The sequence below is a fragment of the Vicia villosa genome, unplaced genomic scaffold (genome assembly GCF_029867415.1).
Source record: "Vicia villosa cultivar HV-30 ecotype Madison, WI unplaced genomic scaffold, Vvil1.0 ctg.000314F_1_1, whole genome shotgun sequence".
NCBI classification, from domain to species: Eukaryota; Viridiplantae; Streptophyta; class Magnoliopsida; order Fabales; family Fabaceae; genus Vicia; species Vicia villosa.
Genome location: NW_026705136.1, coordinates 324638 through 345020, shown reverse-complemented (window position 1 = coordinate 345020; position 20383 = coordinate 324638). Strand labels below are relative to the sequence as shown.

General features: G+C 34.5%; 1 protein-coding gene across 1 annotated transcript; it reads right to left on the bottom strand.

The window, feature by feature from the left end:
* Nucleotides 1–15799: 15799 nt before the first annotated feature.
* Nucleotides 15800–16303, bottom strand: LOC131626619 (defensin-like protein 125). Its single transcript, XM_058897454.1, has 2 exons — nucleotides 16207–16303; nucleotides 15800–16060 (listed from the first exon to the last, which is right to left on the bottom strand). The coding sequence occupies exons 1-2, from the start codon at nucleotides 16256–16258 to the stop codon at nucleotides 15864–15866; spliced, it is 249 nt and encodes an 82-aa protein (XP_058753437.1). The 5' UTR covers nucleotides 16259–16303; the 3' UTR covers nucleotides 15800–15863.
* Nucleotides 16304–20383: the final 4080 nt, after the last annotated feature.

Genomic DNA, 20383 nt, shown 5'->3' with positions numbered 1-20383 from the left:
TGCGTATGATGTATGACTTATGCAACTTAGAGCGTATCAAACTTCTGGTTGGGAAAATAAATCCCTGCTTGCTATTTTGGAAACGAAAGCATTGTGATCGTTGATGATTTTTGCTATCTTGTTCGATTATACTCGGATGGGGAACCTTTTTACGGACCAGGGTACTCTGTTGAGGGATCTTTGATTACCGCTCGGGGATGAAGGTAATTTGAAAGTTCTGATTTTGATGCCCTTTGAATGGGAATGAGAAAGATGTATAATCCTCCGATGCACTATTTGACCAAGCCTTGGTGTGGAGGATCACCCTTTCTGGGGATAGTGATCTTGAACAGCCCTGCTGGGGAATAAGATTTCTCGAGTCACTTTGTTGGAGAGAAAAATATCATTGAGGAATTTGCTGAGAAATACATCTCTGTTGGGGAAATTTTCTTCTGATGCTGGTTTCGGGATGATGTCCAGATGATTGGGACACTACCTGAATGCTATTCCTGTTTTCCTTATAAACATCAATCATATTCAAATGCATATGTTCATTCAAAATTATCATTGGTACATTTATGTATTCAAAACAGAAAAAGTGAAAACATTGATTTTGAGCATGAGCTGCATTGATTTTTGAAAAAGAGCCATAATAAGCGGATTAGTACAAGGAGACAAAAAATCCTAGTAGTAGGAAATTGTCATAAAACTTTGAAAAGTACTTATAAAGAGAAATAGCTATGTGAAAACAATTCAGTCAAGTTTCAATTCTGCTATTGTCAATCTGTCTTCGAACATCTCATCCCTCACTTGTTGGAAGAAAGTAATTGGACTGATCGGTGTCTTTGATGTGTTGAATCTTGAAGGTGAGTGGGTAGCCAAACGGGACATAGTCGTATGCTTTATTCCCTAACTTTTGCCTAGGCTGCCTTTTCAGGTTTTCAGCCTACCGGGATAATTATGATTTAGTCTCTAACTTTTTCCTGGATCGCCTTTTCAGGTTTTCAATCCACCGAGACGCTCATTTTTGCCTAAGTCGCCCTTTCAGGTTTTCAACTTAGCGAGCTTTTCTTTAAGCGAAGTACTTTTTGACTATGTCCACGTTTACAGGGTGTGGGAAATCCTCGCCATCCATAGTGGTAAGCAACATGGCTTTGCCGGAGAATACTTTCTTGATTACAAACGATCCCTCGTAAGTGGGAGTCCACTTGCCTCTGGGGTCACCTTGTGGTAAGATGATGCGTTTGACAACCAAATCACCGGTTTGATATGCCTGACTTTTGACTTTCTAGTTGAAGGCTTTGATCACACGCTTCTGGTACAATTGACCATGACAAATAGCTGCGAGCCTCTTCTCATCAAACAAGTTTATCTGGTCCAACCGAGTCTGAATCCAATCGCCTTCGTCTAGATCAGCTTCTTTTATAATCCTTAGGGAATGAATCTGAATTTCAATTGGGAGAACTGCTTCCATACCATAGACTAAGGAAAATGGATTTGCCCCTGTTGAAGTACACGATGATGTGCGATAACCATGAAGAGCAAAAGGTAACATCTCGTGCGAGTCTTTGTAGGTTACCGTCATCTTTTGTATGATTTTCTTGATATTCTTGTTGGCAGCTTCCACCGCGCCATTCATCTTTGGTCGATATGGAGAGGAATTATGATGTTTGATCTGGAATTGTGTGCAGAGTTCAGTAATCATTCTGTTGTTTAAATTTGTGCCATTGTCTGTGATGATCCTTTCAGGGATGCCATACCGACAAATGAGATTGTGCTTGATAAACCGGGCCACAACATTCTTGGTGACAAAAGCAAATGAAGCTGCTTCTACCCATTTGGTGAAGTAATCGATAGCGACCGGTATAAAACGATGTCCGTTGGAGGCAGTAGGCTTGATTTCTCCAATCATATCAATACCCCACATTGCAAAAGGCCAAGGAGCCGTCAAGACGTTTAACGGAACTGGAGGTACATGTATTTTGTCGGCATATATCTGGCATTTGTGTCAGGTTCTGGAGTGATGATGGCAGTCTGTCTCCATGGTAGACCAGTAATAACCTGCTCTTAAGATCTTTTTAGCCATTGTATGTCCACTTGAATGAGTACCAAAAGCACCATCGTGTATGTCTTCCATAATCTGTTCCGCTTCCTTCTTGTTCACACAACGAAGCAAAGTCGAGTCATGATTGCGTTTGTACAGGATTCCATTACTTAGAAAGAATTTAGCAGCAAATTTCTATCGTTAATGGATGCCCCTTCAGGGTACTCCTGAGCTTCGAGATATCTTTTTACTTCATGGAACCATGGTTTTTCTTCCATTCCTTCGGTATCAATCTCATTGCAATAGGCTGGTTTATCCTGTGTGTAAATGGTGATCATTGGCGCCTCATTGTCCCACCTGACTTTGAACATGGATGACATGGTATCTAAGGCATCAGCCAATTGATTTTCTTCGCGCGGGATATGTTCAAAAGTGATTTCTTCAAAATAAGGAATCAAACTCAGTACATATTCTTTGTATGGAATTAGATTCGGGTGCTTCGTGTCCCATTCCTCTTTGACTTGATAAATTACAAGTGCCGAGTCTCCGTAGACCTCCAGGAACTTGATTCTTAGATCAATTGCAGCTTTGAGACCCAGAATACATGCTTCATACTCGGCTATATTGTTAGTGCAGTTGAAGCATAATCTGGCAGTGAATGGTGTATAACCTCCTGCAGGGGAAATGATCACAGCTCCGATGCCATTGCCAAGTGCATTAGAAGCTCCATCAAAAACCATAGTCCATCGGGATCCTGGCTCGGGTCCTTCCTCCGGTCCTGGTTGTTCATAGTCGGTAACTCACATAATGTCTTCATCTGGGAAGTCAAAGTTCAATGCTTAGTAATCATCCACTGCTTGATGAGCCAGATGATCAGCTACTACACTTCCTTTGATTGCTTTTTATGAAGTGTACTGGATGTCATACTCTGTTAAGATCATTTGCCATCTTGCTATTCTTCCAGAGAGAGCAGGTTTTTCAAACACATACTTGATAGGATCCATTTTGGAGATCAGGAAAGTGGTATGGTTTAGCATATACTGTCTTAGTCGGCGAGCCGCCCATGCTAAGGCACAACAAGTTTTCTCGAGTAGTGAGTATCTTGTTTCACAATCGGTAAACTTTTTGCTAAGATAGTAGATTGCATGCTCCTTTCGGCCGGACTCGTCATGTTGCCCCAGTACACACCCCATTGAATCTTCTAACACAGTTAAGTACATTATCAGAGGTTTTCCTTCCACTGGTGGTAACCAAATTGGCGGTTTTTGAAGATATTCTTTGATCTTATCAAAGGCTAACTGGAATTTGTCATTCCATCTTTCCACTTGATCTTTCTTCAACAGTTTGAAGATCGGCACACAAGTAGTAGTCATATGGGCAATAAATCTGGCTATGTAATTCACACGTCCCAAGAATCCTCTGACTTGTTTCTCGGTACGGGGTATAGGCATTTCTTGAATGGATTTGACCTTGGCAGGATCAACTTCAATACCTTTGCTTCTGACGATGAAACCTAAGAGTTTACCGGATCTTACTCCAAAGGTACACTTGTTCGGATTCAGTCGCAACCTGTATTTCTTGAGTCTGTCAAACAGCTTGTGCAGATGACCCAGATGTTCTTCTTCGGTGTTGGACTTCGCAATCATATCATCGACATAAACCTCTATCTCCTGATGAATCATATCATGGAACATAGCTACCATTGCAAGTTGATAGGTTGCTCCTGCATTCTTTAAACCAAAGGGCATTACTTTGTAACAAAAGGTTCCCCAGGGTGTTGTGAAGGTTGTTTTTTCCATGTCTTCGGGTGCCATATTGATTTGATTGTACCCTGAGAATCCATCCATAAAGGAGAATACCTTGCATTGCGCAGTATTGTCAACTACTACATCGATGTGAGGTAAAGGGAAATCGTCTTTGGGGCTTGCCCGATTCAGATCTCTGTAGTCTACACACATTCTGACTTTCCCGTCTTTTTTAGGCACAGGCACTATGTTAGCTATCTAAGGAGGATAGCTCACAACTTTCTGAAAGCCAGCATTGAATTGCTTTTCAACCTCGTCTTTGATTTTCTTGGACATATCGGGCCTACTCCTCCGCAGTTTCTGCTTAACTGGAGTGCTACCTTCTTTGATCGGTAGGCGATGAACCACAATATCTGTGTCAAGGCCAGCCATATCTTCATAGGACCAGGCGAATATCTCAACGTAGTCTTGTAACATTTGAATCAGTCTTTGCTTGACATTGTCTTCTAGATCAGCCCCTATCTTGACTTCTTTCTTTTCTTCGTCACTGCCCAAGTTGATAACCTCAATTGGTTCTTCATGCGGCTGTATAGTCTTTTCCTCTTGTTCTAACACCCTTGCAAGTTCCCTCGGTACTTCACAATCTTCCTCACTTTCGTCCTCAGTTTGGTAGATCGGATTTTCAAAGTCATGACTGGCAATAGCAGAATCGTTATCAACAGGATCCAGAGTGAATGTGAATCTGCATTTATTTATGTGGGTGTGTGTAAGAACACATAGCTATTTGAAAATGAATAAAGTAAAGAAAGAAAAAGGATCACAAAATTTGAATATGCAAACGTCCCATGATTTTATTGAATGAACATGATCATGATATGACAAACCCTTATAAAAAGGACCAGTGTGCTTCGGGCAAGGCACACGGCTTTCAAGTTCATGGTTCGATAGTACAGGAACCATTTTTATCTTTGCACATATAAACAACGAAAACAGGAAATTGCATTTACTCCTGATCAAAGGAGATCACTTCCTCAGCTTCCCAGTTGTTCAATCCATTGTTGTGAGCAGGGAGTATCCAGCTGCTCCAGTTGCAGTTGTCTTCTTCATTTTCCACAGCATTGATTTCTTTGGTGGGGAAATGAGTTGTTGATCCTTCGGGATAACTAAGATACTCTGCTAGATACGAGAGCCCAGGCTGAGATATCTCTGTTGGCTGAGCGAGATACCCGATAAGATTGTCCCATCCAGTTGGAATGATGTCTTCAAGGGAGACTTGTGCATTCTAGGGAGTAGTGTATTGTGTTAGGAAATCATTCTCATTATTTGGTGTTTCCCATGTTTCTTCAGGAGCGTCAGGGCTTGTGAATGTCATATGGTCTTCGAAATGGTTGTCCCATCCAGTTGGGGTGATGTCTTTAATAGCGATCTGCGAGCTCAGGGGAGCAGAATACTTCACCATAAAGTCATACTTACCACTTGGTTCTCCTAGTGTATCCCAAACTTCTTTTGGACTAGGTGGACTTTGGTATTGCTCAGTGATGGAACTTGTGAAACTTTTGCAATCTTCAAACTGATCACCCCATCCAGTCGGGGTAATGTCTTCCATAGCAATAAAAGAACTCTGAGGTGCGGTATACTTTACTAGAAAATCATACCCTCCGCTTGGTTCTCCCAAAGTATCCCAAACTTCCATGGAAACAGGTGGAACTTCATTTGGATATGGCTGAATAATATGGTTCAAGAATACTCCATCGTCTTCAATAGCATTCACTCCTTGGCTGATGAAATGTGACATTAATCCTCCAGAACGAGGACTTTGATCGTTCTTCTGATTTCCATTAGTATAGCCCAGGCCTAGCTTATCGGACTTGTAAGGTACATCGAGGAGTTGTCCCCATACTGTGCAACCACCTTCTTCGATCACAGCTTTGGCATCTTTGAGAGAAGCCATAGTTGGAGTTATTTTTGTAGCAGGAGTAGCAGAAATATGTTTGGTAGTAGAGACATCTAGAGAGACCACCTCAAAAGATTGGCAGGGAGTTTCGATGAATTCGTCATCCAACTCAACATACTTGGAGTTGCTCAGGTGGCTAACCACATATTCTTCTTCGCCATAAACTGTGACAACCTTGCCTTTTACTGGATACTTCAACTTCTGATGTAGGGTAGAAGTTACAGCATTTTCCCCATGTATCCAAGGGCGTCCTAGTAAACAGGAATATGCTGGGTGAATTTCCATTACATAAAAGGTAGAATCAAAGATCTGAGAGCCCACTCGGATTGGGAGATTCACTTTTTCGTACACTGTTCTTGTTGACCCGTCGAAGGCTCTTACCACAACATCGCTTGGTTGTAACACAATTCCTTCGAAGTCAAGCTTTTCCAGTACTGCTTTTGGTAACACGTTCAAAGAGGAGCCGTTATCTACCAGCACATGAGATAGAGTGGTGCCATTACATTCAATAGAGATGTGTAGGGCTTTATTGTGATTTTTTCCAGCAGGGGTTAAATCAACATCAGAGAAACCGAGACCATTATTCATTGTTAGATTGGCAACACAATTTTCAAATCGATCGACTGAAATCTCTTGTGGTACATGTGCAGCTTTCAGGAACTTCATCAGGGCCTTGGCATGAGCTTCTGAATACTTTAGAAGAGACAGCATTGAGATTTTTGAAGCAGTGTGCCCCAGTTGTTCGACAATATTGTAATCACTTTTGCAGATGATTTTCAATATTTCCTCCATTTCTTGCTTTGATGGATCTTCAACAGTGACTTCCACCGGTACGTGAACTGGTTCTACTAGTGGCTCCTTGCCTCGAGCATTGATATCTTGATTATGAACTGGTACTTGGACTGGATTAGTAGCAACATTTGGAGAAATTTCTGGTGAAAAGATCCTTCCACTTCTCGTAATCTTACTAGTACCCACAATATTATCAACAGTTGAAGTAGTAAAATTCATGGCCTCTTCAGTTAAGGTGTCTTGCTTAACTCCATGGACATAAAAATTGGTGTCATAACTCCACGGGACAGCTTTGTCTGAGGAGTATGGAAATGGAGTCGGACTGGTAATGATTACAGATGCCACTTTGGGTGCAGCAGAAATTTTGAAAGGAGCTTTGGTAGGGATTTTCAATGGTACGTTAGAAACCACTGAGACGTCCTCTATTCTCATCCCGTTTGAAAAGACTTCGCATAAATCGTCCATAGAAGGGAGCCTTTCAAACATAATGATACGGCGATCCATCCATTTTTGAATTCCTATTTTCAGATTCTCACAACCATTAGGTAGGTGTGCAAAATAAAAGCAATCAGGGTCACAACCTGGAAAGTAACCAGCTCGGATTAGCTTTCTTTTGACTTCAAGGAGCGGAGTTGACAACTATCTCACATCATAGATATAAACAGTGTCTATGATAGCATTAATGGTCTTGTCGTGCTTCGGCATAGGTGCTGTGATGACATTTGGAGTCTCTGGAGGATCGAACTCAATTTCCCCAGCATCTATCATGCCTTGTATTTTATTTTTCAGGGCCCAACAGTGGTCTGCGTCATGTCCTGGACAGTTAGAATGGTATGCACATGTGGCATCGGGGCGATAACTCAGAGAGGAAGTGTTGACATTCTTTGGAGGATCTTTCAATGTGATCAGATCTGCTTTTAACAAGTGCTGCAATGCTTGAGAGATTGGCATATTGATTCTGGTGAAATTTCTTCTAGGTGCATCTGGTTGACGCGTATACTTCGGCGGTTGATCTTTTTGAGGTGCAGATGCGGAGATCAGAACTGCCCCTACAGATTGGTGATGCTCATTTTTGCGACCTTTCTGACTGTGCATTGTATTGACTTCATTTCTCCCACTGATGGGCCTCTTTGTAGTACCAGAGGAGGAGCCTATTTGAATTTTTCCACTTTGAATACCGCTTTCGACACGCTCTCCTGTTAATATCAAGTCAGTGAAACCTGATGATGAGCTTCCCAGCAAATGACTATAGAAAGGGCCAGTTAAAGTGCCCATGAACATGTCGACCAACTCGCAATCAGATAAGGGTGGTTGAACCCTTCCAGCCAAATCTCTCCACTTTTGTGCATACCCTTTGAAACTTTCTTTTGGTGCCATAGACATGCCCCTTAGTTGAGTACGGGTTGGTGCAAGGTCAGCGTTGTATTGATACTGTTTGTAGAAAGCCGCAGCCAAATCTTCCCAAGTGTGAACTTTTGTACTTTCCAGTTGGTAGTACCACTCGAGTTGAGTACCCGACAGACTTTCCTGGAAGAAATGAATCCACAATTTGTTATCTACTGTATGGGGTAGTATCTTCCTTACATAGGACCTCAGATGTAGTTTTGGGCAAGAAACTCCATCATACTTTGCAAAGACAGGAACTTTGAACTTTGGAGGAATAACAATATCTGAGACGAGTCCAAGATCTTTGAAGTCTAAACCAGGTATCTTTTATATCTCCATAGCTTTCATGCGTTCTTCCAACTGCTGGTATTTGTCATCACCCTGTTCGTCTTCGGAATGATAATCTTCTTCGTTAGAAGAGAGAGAGGGTTTGGCAGAACCCTGGTTGCTGTGGTTGTCTTCTTGATCACCTTCACCGACTATTTCAGGGATCGGTGCCTTTTTGGGCCTTTTGACTGGGATTTTGACCTTTCCTGTCAGGTGACTTAAACCTACAGATCCTTTGGGCTTCTTTTTCTTCTTGAATATCAGGGCTTTCAGTTCTTGTTGCCCTTTGCTAGCTCAAGAATTGCTACCTGAACTTGGGCATTTTGTGCTTAGTACATAACAGATAAAACTTTCCAGTCAAATAAAAATTTAGTAGAGTAATCCCCAATAGAGTCAGTTTCAAAAACTCTTTTAAAGCCTCAATCTTGGGCCTTGTACAAGTCACTCAAAAATTCAAATCTTCTCTCCAGAGGTGAAACATGACTCATCTCTATGGAAGAGTCCTTTCTTCTATTACACCTCATTCAAAAATACAAACATTATCAAATCATTTTCACATTTAGGTGATGTAAGAGGCACACTCTGTTAATTTCAATCCAGCCTGTTGTCCCTCCCGAATGGTTGAAAAACAGTTCTTTCATTTAAGAGATTATAACTGGCACACTTGCGTCATTCAAGTAAGGTCCCTCTCTTATTATGAAAAGAACATTTTTTGCTACATTTCAAATGTTTGTGGTGGAATAGGTGAGATATCTCTCCGTTAATATGACTTCTTGTCTCTTATCTCATCAGAGATCAACTTTTAGCTTCAATATTGAGCTTTGAACAAGACACAAATTCAATCATCTTTGTCTACTAGTTCCCCGAATTACAGTTGCTCTAACTTCCTCAAGGGATATGTAGGCATGAGGTTCGCAAGAATCTTTGCGAGCAAACCAAACCAAAAACCTAGTTAGGTTCCCCGTCTTTTCAATCAATTCTCTCACTCTCTCTTTCTCTCCTTTCACAAAGGAGAAACTTTCCCAGTAAACGGTAAGGGCACTCGTAGAGTACTACGGATACTTATGGTGCTAATACCTTCCCTCTGTATAACCAAACTCCCGATCCTTTGATCTCTCTTAGATGCTCCTCACACCTACCAACCTAAGGTTTATTAAGATCTTTTCCCCCTTCCTCCTCGTAGGATAGATTAAAATTTCGTGTTACGCGTTTCTTCTATAACCAAAAAGAAACCCCCGGGAAACCCCTGGCACCCCCTTTTGTCGGGTGGTGCCGTTTCCACGCACGACACTAACTAACCTAGATAAAAATATGCCATCAACATTATTTTATAAAACACAACATTAACTCTCATTCACTTTTGCATTTTTCGTAGACTTATTAAGACATAGCGAACAAAACACAATCTTCATCATCTTCACGTAACGAACAAAACACAATCTTCCCTAAACTCGAAGACACCATTATTCATATTCTCCATTAAAACTAAACAAAACTCTATCTTCTAAGTCAAATGAAGTAAGGAAAGAAGGAAGGAAACTTGAACGCAACTTAAATAAGGAAATTAAAATCTCAAACTATCTCATTTCTTTGATTCACTCACCATGTTTTCGGTGCGTAAATACTTTTTTCATGTGTGTGTGTCGCCCTCGGTTTTTACCATACCTCCCGTGAGAGATATAAGAACTGACTCTTCTTTTGCTTTTGTGTTTTTGAAAATCAGAGAGTCGCCACCGACTTTTATTTTATCCAATTAAGGAAAGGTTTATAAAAAAAACAGAAAAAGACCTTTAAGAGATTTTGGGTAAGGGGGTAGGTTATACAAAGGGAAGGTGTTAGCACCCTTTGTATCCATGGTTATCCATGGGCTCTTAATTGCTTAGCTCACTTGTTTAAATCATTTGTCTTGCCTTGAAATACTTGTATGTGGTCTTAAAATTCATTTTGTGAATTGACTTTATAATGATCCTTGTGCGGATGTATACAAAGTGTTTTATCTTTCGAAAGATGTTTTGAAAAAAAGAACGTTAACTTCGTAATGATCCTTGTTTGGATATATACCAAGTTTTGTCTTTTTTGAAAGTTTTATTTTGAAAAAAAAAAACAATGGTATATGAGACATTTGTTTGTTTAATTTGAGCAAGCAATTAGGAGGTCTACCCTAAGTTTATAAGGTCTTTTCCTATTTCCTTTAGAAAATTCTCCTTTTACCAGATGTAAACAAAAGTTCGATTTTGCATTTGAAACAGTAGAATTTGATTTTGATTTTGAAAAGAGTAAAAGAGGGATTACCCTAAGAGGTGCAAGTGTGATTGTGTTTTGATCGGATATTTTATCTTTGAAGTTAGTGACCTAACGCTTCAGTTTTTATCTTTGACATACACGTAGTTTTATATGTACTGAAATTAAAATGCGGGAATGTAAAATGCGGAAAGTAAATCTACGCTATTACATCGTTTGTGGGAGGAATGTAAACTACGCTATTTACATGAATTTGACAACCTATACACTTTATCTAGGAATTTAAATTGCAATAAGATAAAAGGAAGTATTTTTGGATTTTTGTATGATTGATTTTAATTAGAATTAATGCATAATTAATTTAATTAAAATGAGAAAAAGGTGGAAATAAAATTTAAACCTAAAAATTAAGTCTAAAATATATTTAAATGTTTCTTAATTAATTTTAAAATAAAACTAATTTTTTTTGGATTTTTTGAAGTTGTTTTGAAATTATTAAGTTAAATAACATATAATTATGCAAATAATTACACAAATATTTAAAACTTAAAGAGAAAAATATTCTTAATATGTACAAAATTAGTCTACAATATATAAACTAAATTTAATATAAAGAACAATTTTTTTATGATTTTTTGATTGGTTGAAATAATTAAAAAGCAAATATATAAATATATACTAATTAATTAAATAAAATATTTTAATTATTAAGAAAAAATAAAATATTTTTATGTTATAAAATAATTTAACATTTTTTGAACCTAGAAGTGAAATTAAAATAATTTTTGGCTTTTTAAAACTATTTTTAATCATTTTTAGAAGTGAAATTAAATCAATTATGAAATAATAAAATAATATAGAAATAAAGGATCCTGTGTGGATTGGTCTGAGGGCATATCATGGACTAGCGTGTTTTGGTGCGTAGGATGAGCAGCTGGCGTGATCTGATGGTGGTTGGAGTGAGAGCATATGGCGTATAACACACCTGCAAGGCACTGGATCAGAAAAATTAAAAAAATAAAGACGCGCGTGTTCTGGCCAACCAGAGGACGCCACGTCTTGTCTTCTTCATCAGTCATGTTCTTTTACACCGTTCATTTGCAGGTGGTGTAAAAAGCTCCAATCTATTACACCTGCAAAATAGCGAATACAAGCAAAACGCAATAGAAATTTGGCGCGATGCCATGGTTTAACTCGTGTGGTCCATACGAATTCAATGGGACCTCTTTGAACCTGTAATTTTACCTAATTTGAAAAGCCCTAATTTTGAGATGAAGAACACTAAAATGGTGGTTTCGTGTACAAGCACCCAAACCTCAATTAAACTTCCAGAAATGATCAGAACCTCATACTAAACTCAAATATATGTCTACATCTTGTTAAACATGCATGTATGATGAGATTTTTGTAAGTTTTAGTTTGAGCAAACCGTGAGGTATAGTGCTTGATTCTTTGAGTTTCAAAGCTTGAAACTGATTTGAATAGATTCAGTGATGCTTGGGGATTGTATTTGAGTGCTTAGTTTGGATTAAAAACGACTTAAACTAAAAATTTGAATTTCAAGTTTCTTTGAAAATTTCAATTTGATTTATGAGTGATACAAGCAAGAGTAAGGTTCTGATTTCGTCTCTCTTTTATTGATGAAGTGTTCTACTTCATTTATAGGCAGAGAAGCACTTAAAAACTAAGCTAAGAAGCATTAAGTGCTTTTGTTGAATTTTGACTTTTTTAATAATATGTAGCTTTGAATTCAAGCAACCATGGCTCATTTTTCTTCAATCTTCTGCTGTACCATCTCTTTGGGGCAGAACTTTGAATGTTTCTTGATGACTCATGCTTAAGATCAAAGCTACATAACATTATCTTGCACCATTTCTTTTTAATTTAATCTTAAATGTAATAAAATTAAACCAAAAAGAAATAAAATGTTATGGGCCTTATGTTGGTCATGGGAGTCCCTTAGCATTGTTAGAAGCATGTTTGGATCATGGGAACTTGGTCTCTTTTGGAAAAAAAACACTTTTGATCAATGTTGATTTCATGCATTTTCCAAACAAATAGCCAACTTCAACAAGGCATAAATCCCTCAATTTTTATCATATGAAGGAGTTCTTTTACTTTTTAGAAACCTCAAGATGTCCTCTACAAGCCACTTTGGAAACTTTTTTCATTTGGAGAAGTTATCTTGATGTTATGGCCTTTGACAAAAAACCACTTTTTGTTGACTTTGAAAATGACCTGTAATGTCTTGGTTCATATTTTCCAAATGATGAATCTAATGAACATGAGACCAATTGCATTTGAAAGATAATTTAATTTCCTTCAAAATGAGCTTTGGTTGGAATTTTTTGGATGAAGGATGAGAGAGTTATGACCAGTCAAAGTTCAGTTGACTTTTTAGGAGAAAACCCTAATTTTGAAACTTAGGGTTTTGTTGATTTTTGATATTTCCTTGATGAATTATAATCAACCAATGATCAAATGATGAATCTTTTGACAAAATATGGATGTTGACAAAAAATTTCATTTTTGACTGTCTGTTGACTTTTCGGTCAAACTGGTCGTTTGTTGACTGTTTGAGCTGCTGACTGTGCGTCTGAGCGAATTGAAGTTTGAAAATTTGTATGGTGGTACTTTGAGATATATGGAGGTCCATGAAATCCATTTGAAGTCTCAAAAACTTGTTCTCCTGAAAAAAACAAAAAACCCTAGTTAGGGACTGTTCGTGCAGGAGACAGTTAAGCGTACCTGATTTTTGTGCAGTGTTGAGTCTCTGCTAATCATGTGATATTCAGAAGACTTCTAGAACAAAAATCTTGGAATTTTGAAATGCAAAAGATTGATTTGATTGATGGTACAAAACACGGAGAATTGCACTGTCAGCGGGTTTGACTGTCAACTGACTGTTCAGGCATTAATGTAACAGTTAAAGTAAAAATTCAACAGTCAAAGTTAATTTTTCTTTTTGTTTTTGTTGTATTAATGGTGAAAATTTATTTACATGAGTTGTTAGAAAAACACAGACATAATAAATAAATAATATATACTGTACGCGAACAAAATTACCGATAATAACCCTGAAAAAACATTTAATGCACAGAAAAATAAATATTTAACTGGCAGAAAACACACAAAATATTATCTTAATAATTGAACAACAGTACGATAGATAGTACGACATTTAATACTGACAGTTCAAATATTACATAATATAATGAACAGTATGACAAATGAACGGTACATTATTTGAAAACAAAAGATACGACAAACTTTAAGAATGACGATTAATAACCCATGCTACAAATAATAAGATATAGATGATCAGGAGTGTAAACAACCCAGGTCCGCATTTTTCAGGACTATGCAGACAGAAGAAGGACATGATTACCACCACGACGGTGATGACCATAAGAAAACACGTTTCTACCCGCTTCGCCATTTTTGTCGGGGATGAAGAGAGAATGAATATGATGTAGAAATTTGAGGGATGAGTTGAAATTTGATGTGAGAATTTATGAAAAAAATGAGTGGTATTTATAGAGTGAAAAGAAGGATAAAGACGTTGGGGAATGATGTGATTCCGTACAAAAAAGGAAAATTTGAGTGGTAGTAGGATTTGAAAGAAAGTGTATGGTAGGGTTTGAAAAGAGAGATGTGTAAAATAAAGTTAGGATTTGATTTTGAAAGAAAGAGATTTGAAAAGAAAGGAAAAGATTTTGAAAATAATAGAATATAGTACAAAAATTAGTGGGAAACAAAAATTAATAATAATTTACTTGTTACCAGTACAGTCTGAATCCCCGGACTCAGTGCCTGCAAAAAGATTTAATTCTGTACCAATTGCGTCAGTACTATTTATCTGCAAATAAATCTCAAATAAACAGCGTGTGTGAAATGATAAACAGTAATTGGCGTTTGTGTAAGAATAAATTCAACAGCGAGCCAAAATACCGTATAAGAAAAATTCTAAAAACCGAGTATTCATAAAATCAGGATATTTATGGAATAAAAATCCAAGATTATATGAAACTCTTAATTTTTAGATAGAAGTCTTCTGAAAAAAAGATGCGGGCAAATTTTGGGGTATAACAGTGTGCCAGTAACATTGCTGTTGTTGTTGAGATATTTAAGGTTTAATGATATTGTTGTTGTAGAGATTGGGGGTTTAATGTTGTTGTTGAGGTTGAATGTTTAATGTATTTGTTGTTGTGTTGAGATCAGATGTTCATTGTAGTAATTGTTGTTGTGTTAACTTACCAAAGTCTTGACATCTCTTTTAAAGGTAGTTAAAATGTGTAGTTTATATGACTTAACAAAGTTTTGAACTTAACAAAGTTATCACTCAAAATTCAAGATTAATTTGTGTAAGATTTTGATTTTATTTTCAAAAAGAACGTAGTTATGGAATTGTAGTTGGATGAAAAACAATAGATTAAGTGAGTATGAGAATGAAGTGGTTGATTTGCAACAAAAATAAATAAATTTTTTGTTTCCAAAAAAATCTCATAAGTTAAGAAACCTTAGGCTTGGACTTTCCACTGAAGGAATGACCCCATTTGATAATATGAGAACTAACCATACTTCATGGCTTGTTATTCTCATAATTTATAACATATCTCAGTGGTTGGGCATGAAGTGCAAATATATGATGTTATTATCTATCATGATTTCAGATCTAAAACAACCAGAAAATGACATAGATGTTTATCTAAGTCCGTTGATTGGAGATTTAAGAGTTTTAAGGGAGGAAGGAGTTGATGTTGATGACACATATTTGGGTGAAACTTTTAAGATGTGTCATGTTGTTTTGCACAATCAATGACTTTCCCACATACGATAATTTGTTTGGGTACAACATTAAGAACATGGAGTGTATCCTATATATGAAGTTGATACATGCTCCCACAAACTAAAGAATGGAAAAAAGAGTGTTTATCTTGGGTATCAAAAATTTCTAAGTCCCAATCATCTATATCGTAGATTGTAGAAGGCTTTTACTTGTGAGTATGTGTTTGATATCGCTCCAAAGCCCTTAATCCTGGAGGAAATTTCTAAACGACAATAAAACATTAATATTGTCTTTGGAAAGAATAAAAAAGGGTCCGTGAAAAAAGAGGTCGGTGTTCTTTGATATATATATATATATATATATATATATATATATATATATATATATATATATATATATATATATATATATATATATATATATATATTACTTTAAAAAATTGGTTTTTCATATTTTCAGTCATGGTCAAAGTAATATTTTCAATTGAAATAAGTATATGAATAAACACTTAAGTAAATTATTATAAACGTAAAAGCCATAAATTTATTAATTTTATTTCAATATCCTTTTACATTTTAAACAAGATTAACTTTGATATTTTTTGTTCTACGGACTACAATCATATATACAAACACAAAGACACTTATAATCAGGATTAGTAGGGTCTATATTTGTGCCAACACAAGTTCCATTCCCATTATGACTTTGAGTGCACCATTTTCCACAAGCTTCACGCATACATTCACCATCACCATATGCAACACAATGTCTTGGCTTGTTTTGACCATTTGCTATGGCTATAACTGTGAAATCAAATAACATAATTAATTACCTTAAAATATCTAAAGTTATAAATCACCAGTTCTTTATAAAAAAATACGAATTATTATCTTTCAAAGGACTACATCCAATTCATATGATAATCTAGCGAACACTATATAACACATACCTGAAAAAATGAAGGTAATATAAATAATTGCAAGGAAGAAAATTTTAGCCATTTCAAATAGCTTGGAAATCAAAAGCAGCGAGAAGACTTATTCTTGATCAAGAAAAACTAGGTATTTATATAAAAATAATTGGTATAAAACACTTAATATATATTAGTTTTTTATTCCAATTATTTTTATATTACTTATATTTATAATATATTAAACAAATGATCAGTCTCTAAATTTTCTAGAAGTAATATAAAAATAATTGGAATAAAAAATTAATATATATATATATATATATATATATATATATATATATATATATATATATATATATATATATATATATATATATATATATATATATATATATATATATATAGGAAAATAGGTTACAATTTCACTTTGCTAGAGTGGAAATAAATATGTGTATTCTATAAAAAAAAGAAAAAAAAAGATAATTTTAGAAAAAATATTATGCTATACTTATCTTATAAAGTATTATTATTAGGGCCATTTTAGTCCCAAGAATTTTAATTTATATGCTTAGAGATATAATATAAATTTTTTGATTAAATACTTTTTTTAATTTAAATTATTTTATTTATAATAAATTTATGAGTATAAAATTTTTAAGTATTTATTTCATTTCAGTCTACAAAAATTTAAATATGTTACGAGTTTTAGAATTAGTTTAATTTTTTCTATTAAAGACACAATTTTGATTTTTTTAAATGAATATATTTTTATTTAAACAAAAAGTATTAGATTAAAACTATCCTTTTAGTTCTTCAATTTTTATTCATATATGAAATTAATTTTTTAAATTTAATTTTAAATAAGTTTGACTATGTTTAACATATTTGCATTCAAAATTAATAATTTGTTTTTTTTTATAGACGTGTCCCTTCTAAAATGTGACATGTCAACATACAAGAATTCTAATCACTATAATTAACTAGTGAGATACATATGCGTCCGCATGATTATTCGTCTGTTATAATTAAATGACGCCAATATGTTTATTTATCTTAGATAAAAATGATAATATTCAAAATAATTAAATTATATGTATAACAACACAATGTGAAAAAAATTATTTATAAATAAATGTAAATAAATGTAATTAAAATAAAATAAATAATTAAATAAATGAATTTATACATTGTGCAATAATTAAATTGAATATAAAAAATCAAATAAAAAAATAAGAAAAATAGTTATTCAAAGTGGCAATTAGTATTAATATAAATTAAATAATATTTTATCAATTAGAATTAGAATTAGTATTAATTTTAAAATCAGTTAGTATTATTATTAACAATCAGTATTGTTAGCAATTTGTATTAGTATACATTTTAAAAGCAGTTAGTATTAATATTAATATTATTTGATCAATTAGAATTAATATTAATTTTTAAATCAGTTAATATTATTATTAACAATTAGTATTAGCAATTTGAAATTTTGATATAGCAGACTCAGATGTCCTATAAGGATGTCGAGACATCCGATCTGACATTGATGATTCAGGCAAGGTATAACTAACTAAAAACATAAATAACAACAGAAATTGTTTACCCAGTTCGGTGACAAACACACCTACTCTAGGGGCATACCAAGCCAGGAATGAAGTTCACTATCAACAGTATTAATTCAAAGCTAAACTCCCCCGTTTACAACTCTTCACTTAATCCCTACCCAATGAACCTCCTACCTAGATCCTCTCTAGATATGGAATATCTTCATCCCACTTCCAATCTCCTCAGTGATGTTGTACATGTTTCCAGTCCCAGGAACTGTAACAACGACCTAATCACCAACATTCTAATCACACAAACAAACAGTTTTGGAAGACACACTTTCATGACAATACCTAGTCAAGACTATTGGCTAAGAACAATAACTTAGAGTTACTTCAAAGCTTCCTCCAAGAATAGTACATATTCCTCTTGCCTATAGGTTTCGAGGATTACAGTGACCATCCCATAACTTGGAAGGTTCACTTAACCTAGCCCTAATGATTACATCTTGATATACATCGGCTGACTTACTTTCTATGTTATAAACACTTCTATTTATAACCTATACCCAATTGAATTTGGGCCTTCAACCACAGCTAAATTGCTGTTACAAGATAGCAGTAACTTCTGCTACAAACAAGGTCTTCAATATTTAGTTTCCTAATATATCTCCATATTTAGAAACTATATAATCTTCAAATATTTTGTTGATTCTTCAGACTTTTTAACCATATAACGCCTTATATGATTTGCATAATATTCAGAGAATATTCTGCATCTGTTAAATAGAAACTGAATCTCATTAATCCAGCTCAGCAGGCGCGATGTCAACAGCTATTCCATAGGACATGTTATTCCAGAACATGTTCCAACATCTCATAGGACATCTTCTTGGTGTACCTGTTGTGTTTTGTATCTGTTTTCTATTAGCAAGTTTTACATCCTATGATACATATTGTTGTTGTTATTTGTTTTTACAAAAATTAAGCCAACACTAAAATACAGAACTTACACAATTAGTATTAGTATACATTTTAAAAACAGTTAGTATTATTATTAATTATAAGTGACTATATTGGATTTATATAATACATTTGATGAAAGTCACTTCACAATAAAAATAAATTAGCTGAAATAATTAATTGCAATAGAAAATCTACTTAATATAAATCTAAGGTTGTCATGATGACAACCCTATACAAAAAAACCCTAGCGTTTGCTTATATATCATCCTCACATAATCTCATGCGTATGTGTCATCCTCACAAAAATCTACAAAATTCTACCAATTAATAAAACATCATTAAAATTATGACTAATGAAATCAATTAAATAAAACTTATAAAAATATTTACATTCCCTATTCCAATTATTAAGGGTATTTAATAAAATAAAAATAAAAATAAAACAAATATCTACTTAATATAAATCTAAGGTTGTCATGATGACAATCCTAGACAAAAATCCCTAGCATTTGCTTATGTGTAATTCTCACATAGCCTCATGGTTATGTGTCATCCTCACAAAAATCTACAAAATTCTACCAATTAATAAAACCTCATTAAAATTATAACTAATAAAATCAATTAAATAAAACTTATAAAAATATTTGCACTCCTATTCCAATTATTAAAGGTATTTAATAAAATATAAAATAAAACAAATAAAAATCTAAACTTAATATATATATATATATATATATATATATATATATATATATATATATATATATATATATATATATATATATTACTTACTTATTCATAAATTTATAATAAAAATAATGGAAAATGTAAGATTATAAATTTATTAAAACATTTTTCAATTTCTAACTTTGTGCACTAAAAATTCATTAAAATAATGTTATAAAAATAACTTTATCTTTATAACAAAGAATAATAATAAATATATTTATAATACATGTAAACACTAATATAATCATATTTTGGTCACACACTGAGAGTGTCTATTTAAAACAAAAGAAATCATGTAAGAATAAAATTATTTGTTATATTATTCATATTTTTATATATATTTTTAATTAATTAGTTTTTTTTGGGAATGAAGGATATCTTTATTACCAAAACGATTTAGTACAAACCGATCGCATGAATCCAGGTTACCTATCAACGTGAGGATTACACTATGCTAAGAGTAGTAACATTAACGTGTTCACCAAACTTCCTATGCATAGTACACCTTACCACAATATTACTTTTAATTGTCTCTTCAAGGTTATCATTTGAGCTTTGGGAGAAGGTAATTTCATTCCGTCTACGCCATATCTCATAGATCGCTTCAGCTGTTGCCATTTTAAGAATTTGGCTTTTCCACCCTTTCTTTTTTGTTTCAAGGATAATCCATTGTTTTTCTCTATCCCAACCAGTCAGCTTTCTGTTGTATCCCAACCAGTCCAGCAGGGTTTTCCAAATAGCGCAAGTGGTGCTACACTCAAAAAACAAGTGTTCAATTGTCTCCGTTTGCCAACACCAATATCATTCATCATTAGTGTTAACACCAAAATGTAACAATCTGTCCTTAGTTGATAATCTTCCAAGGAGCGCCATCCACAATATAAAACGAGCTCGCGGTCTAGCACCATTGTGATACATCACCCGTTTCCAAGTGACATCAACTTGAGTTCCTCGAAGAGCTTGATACATATGAG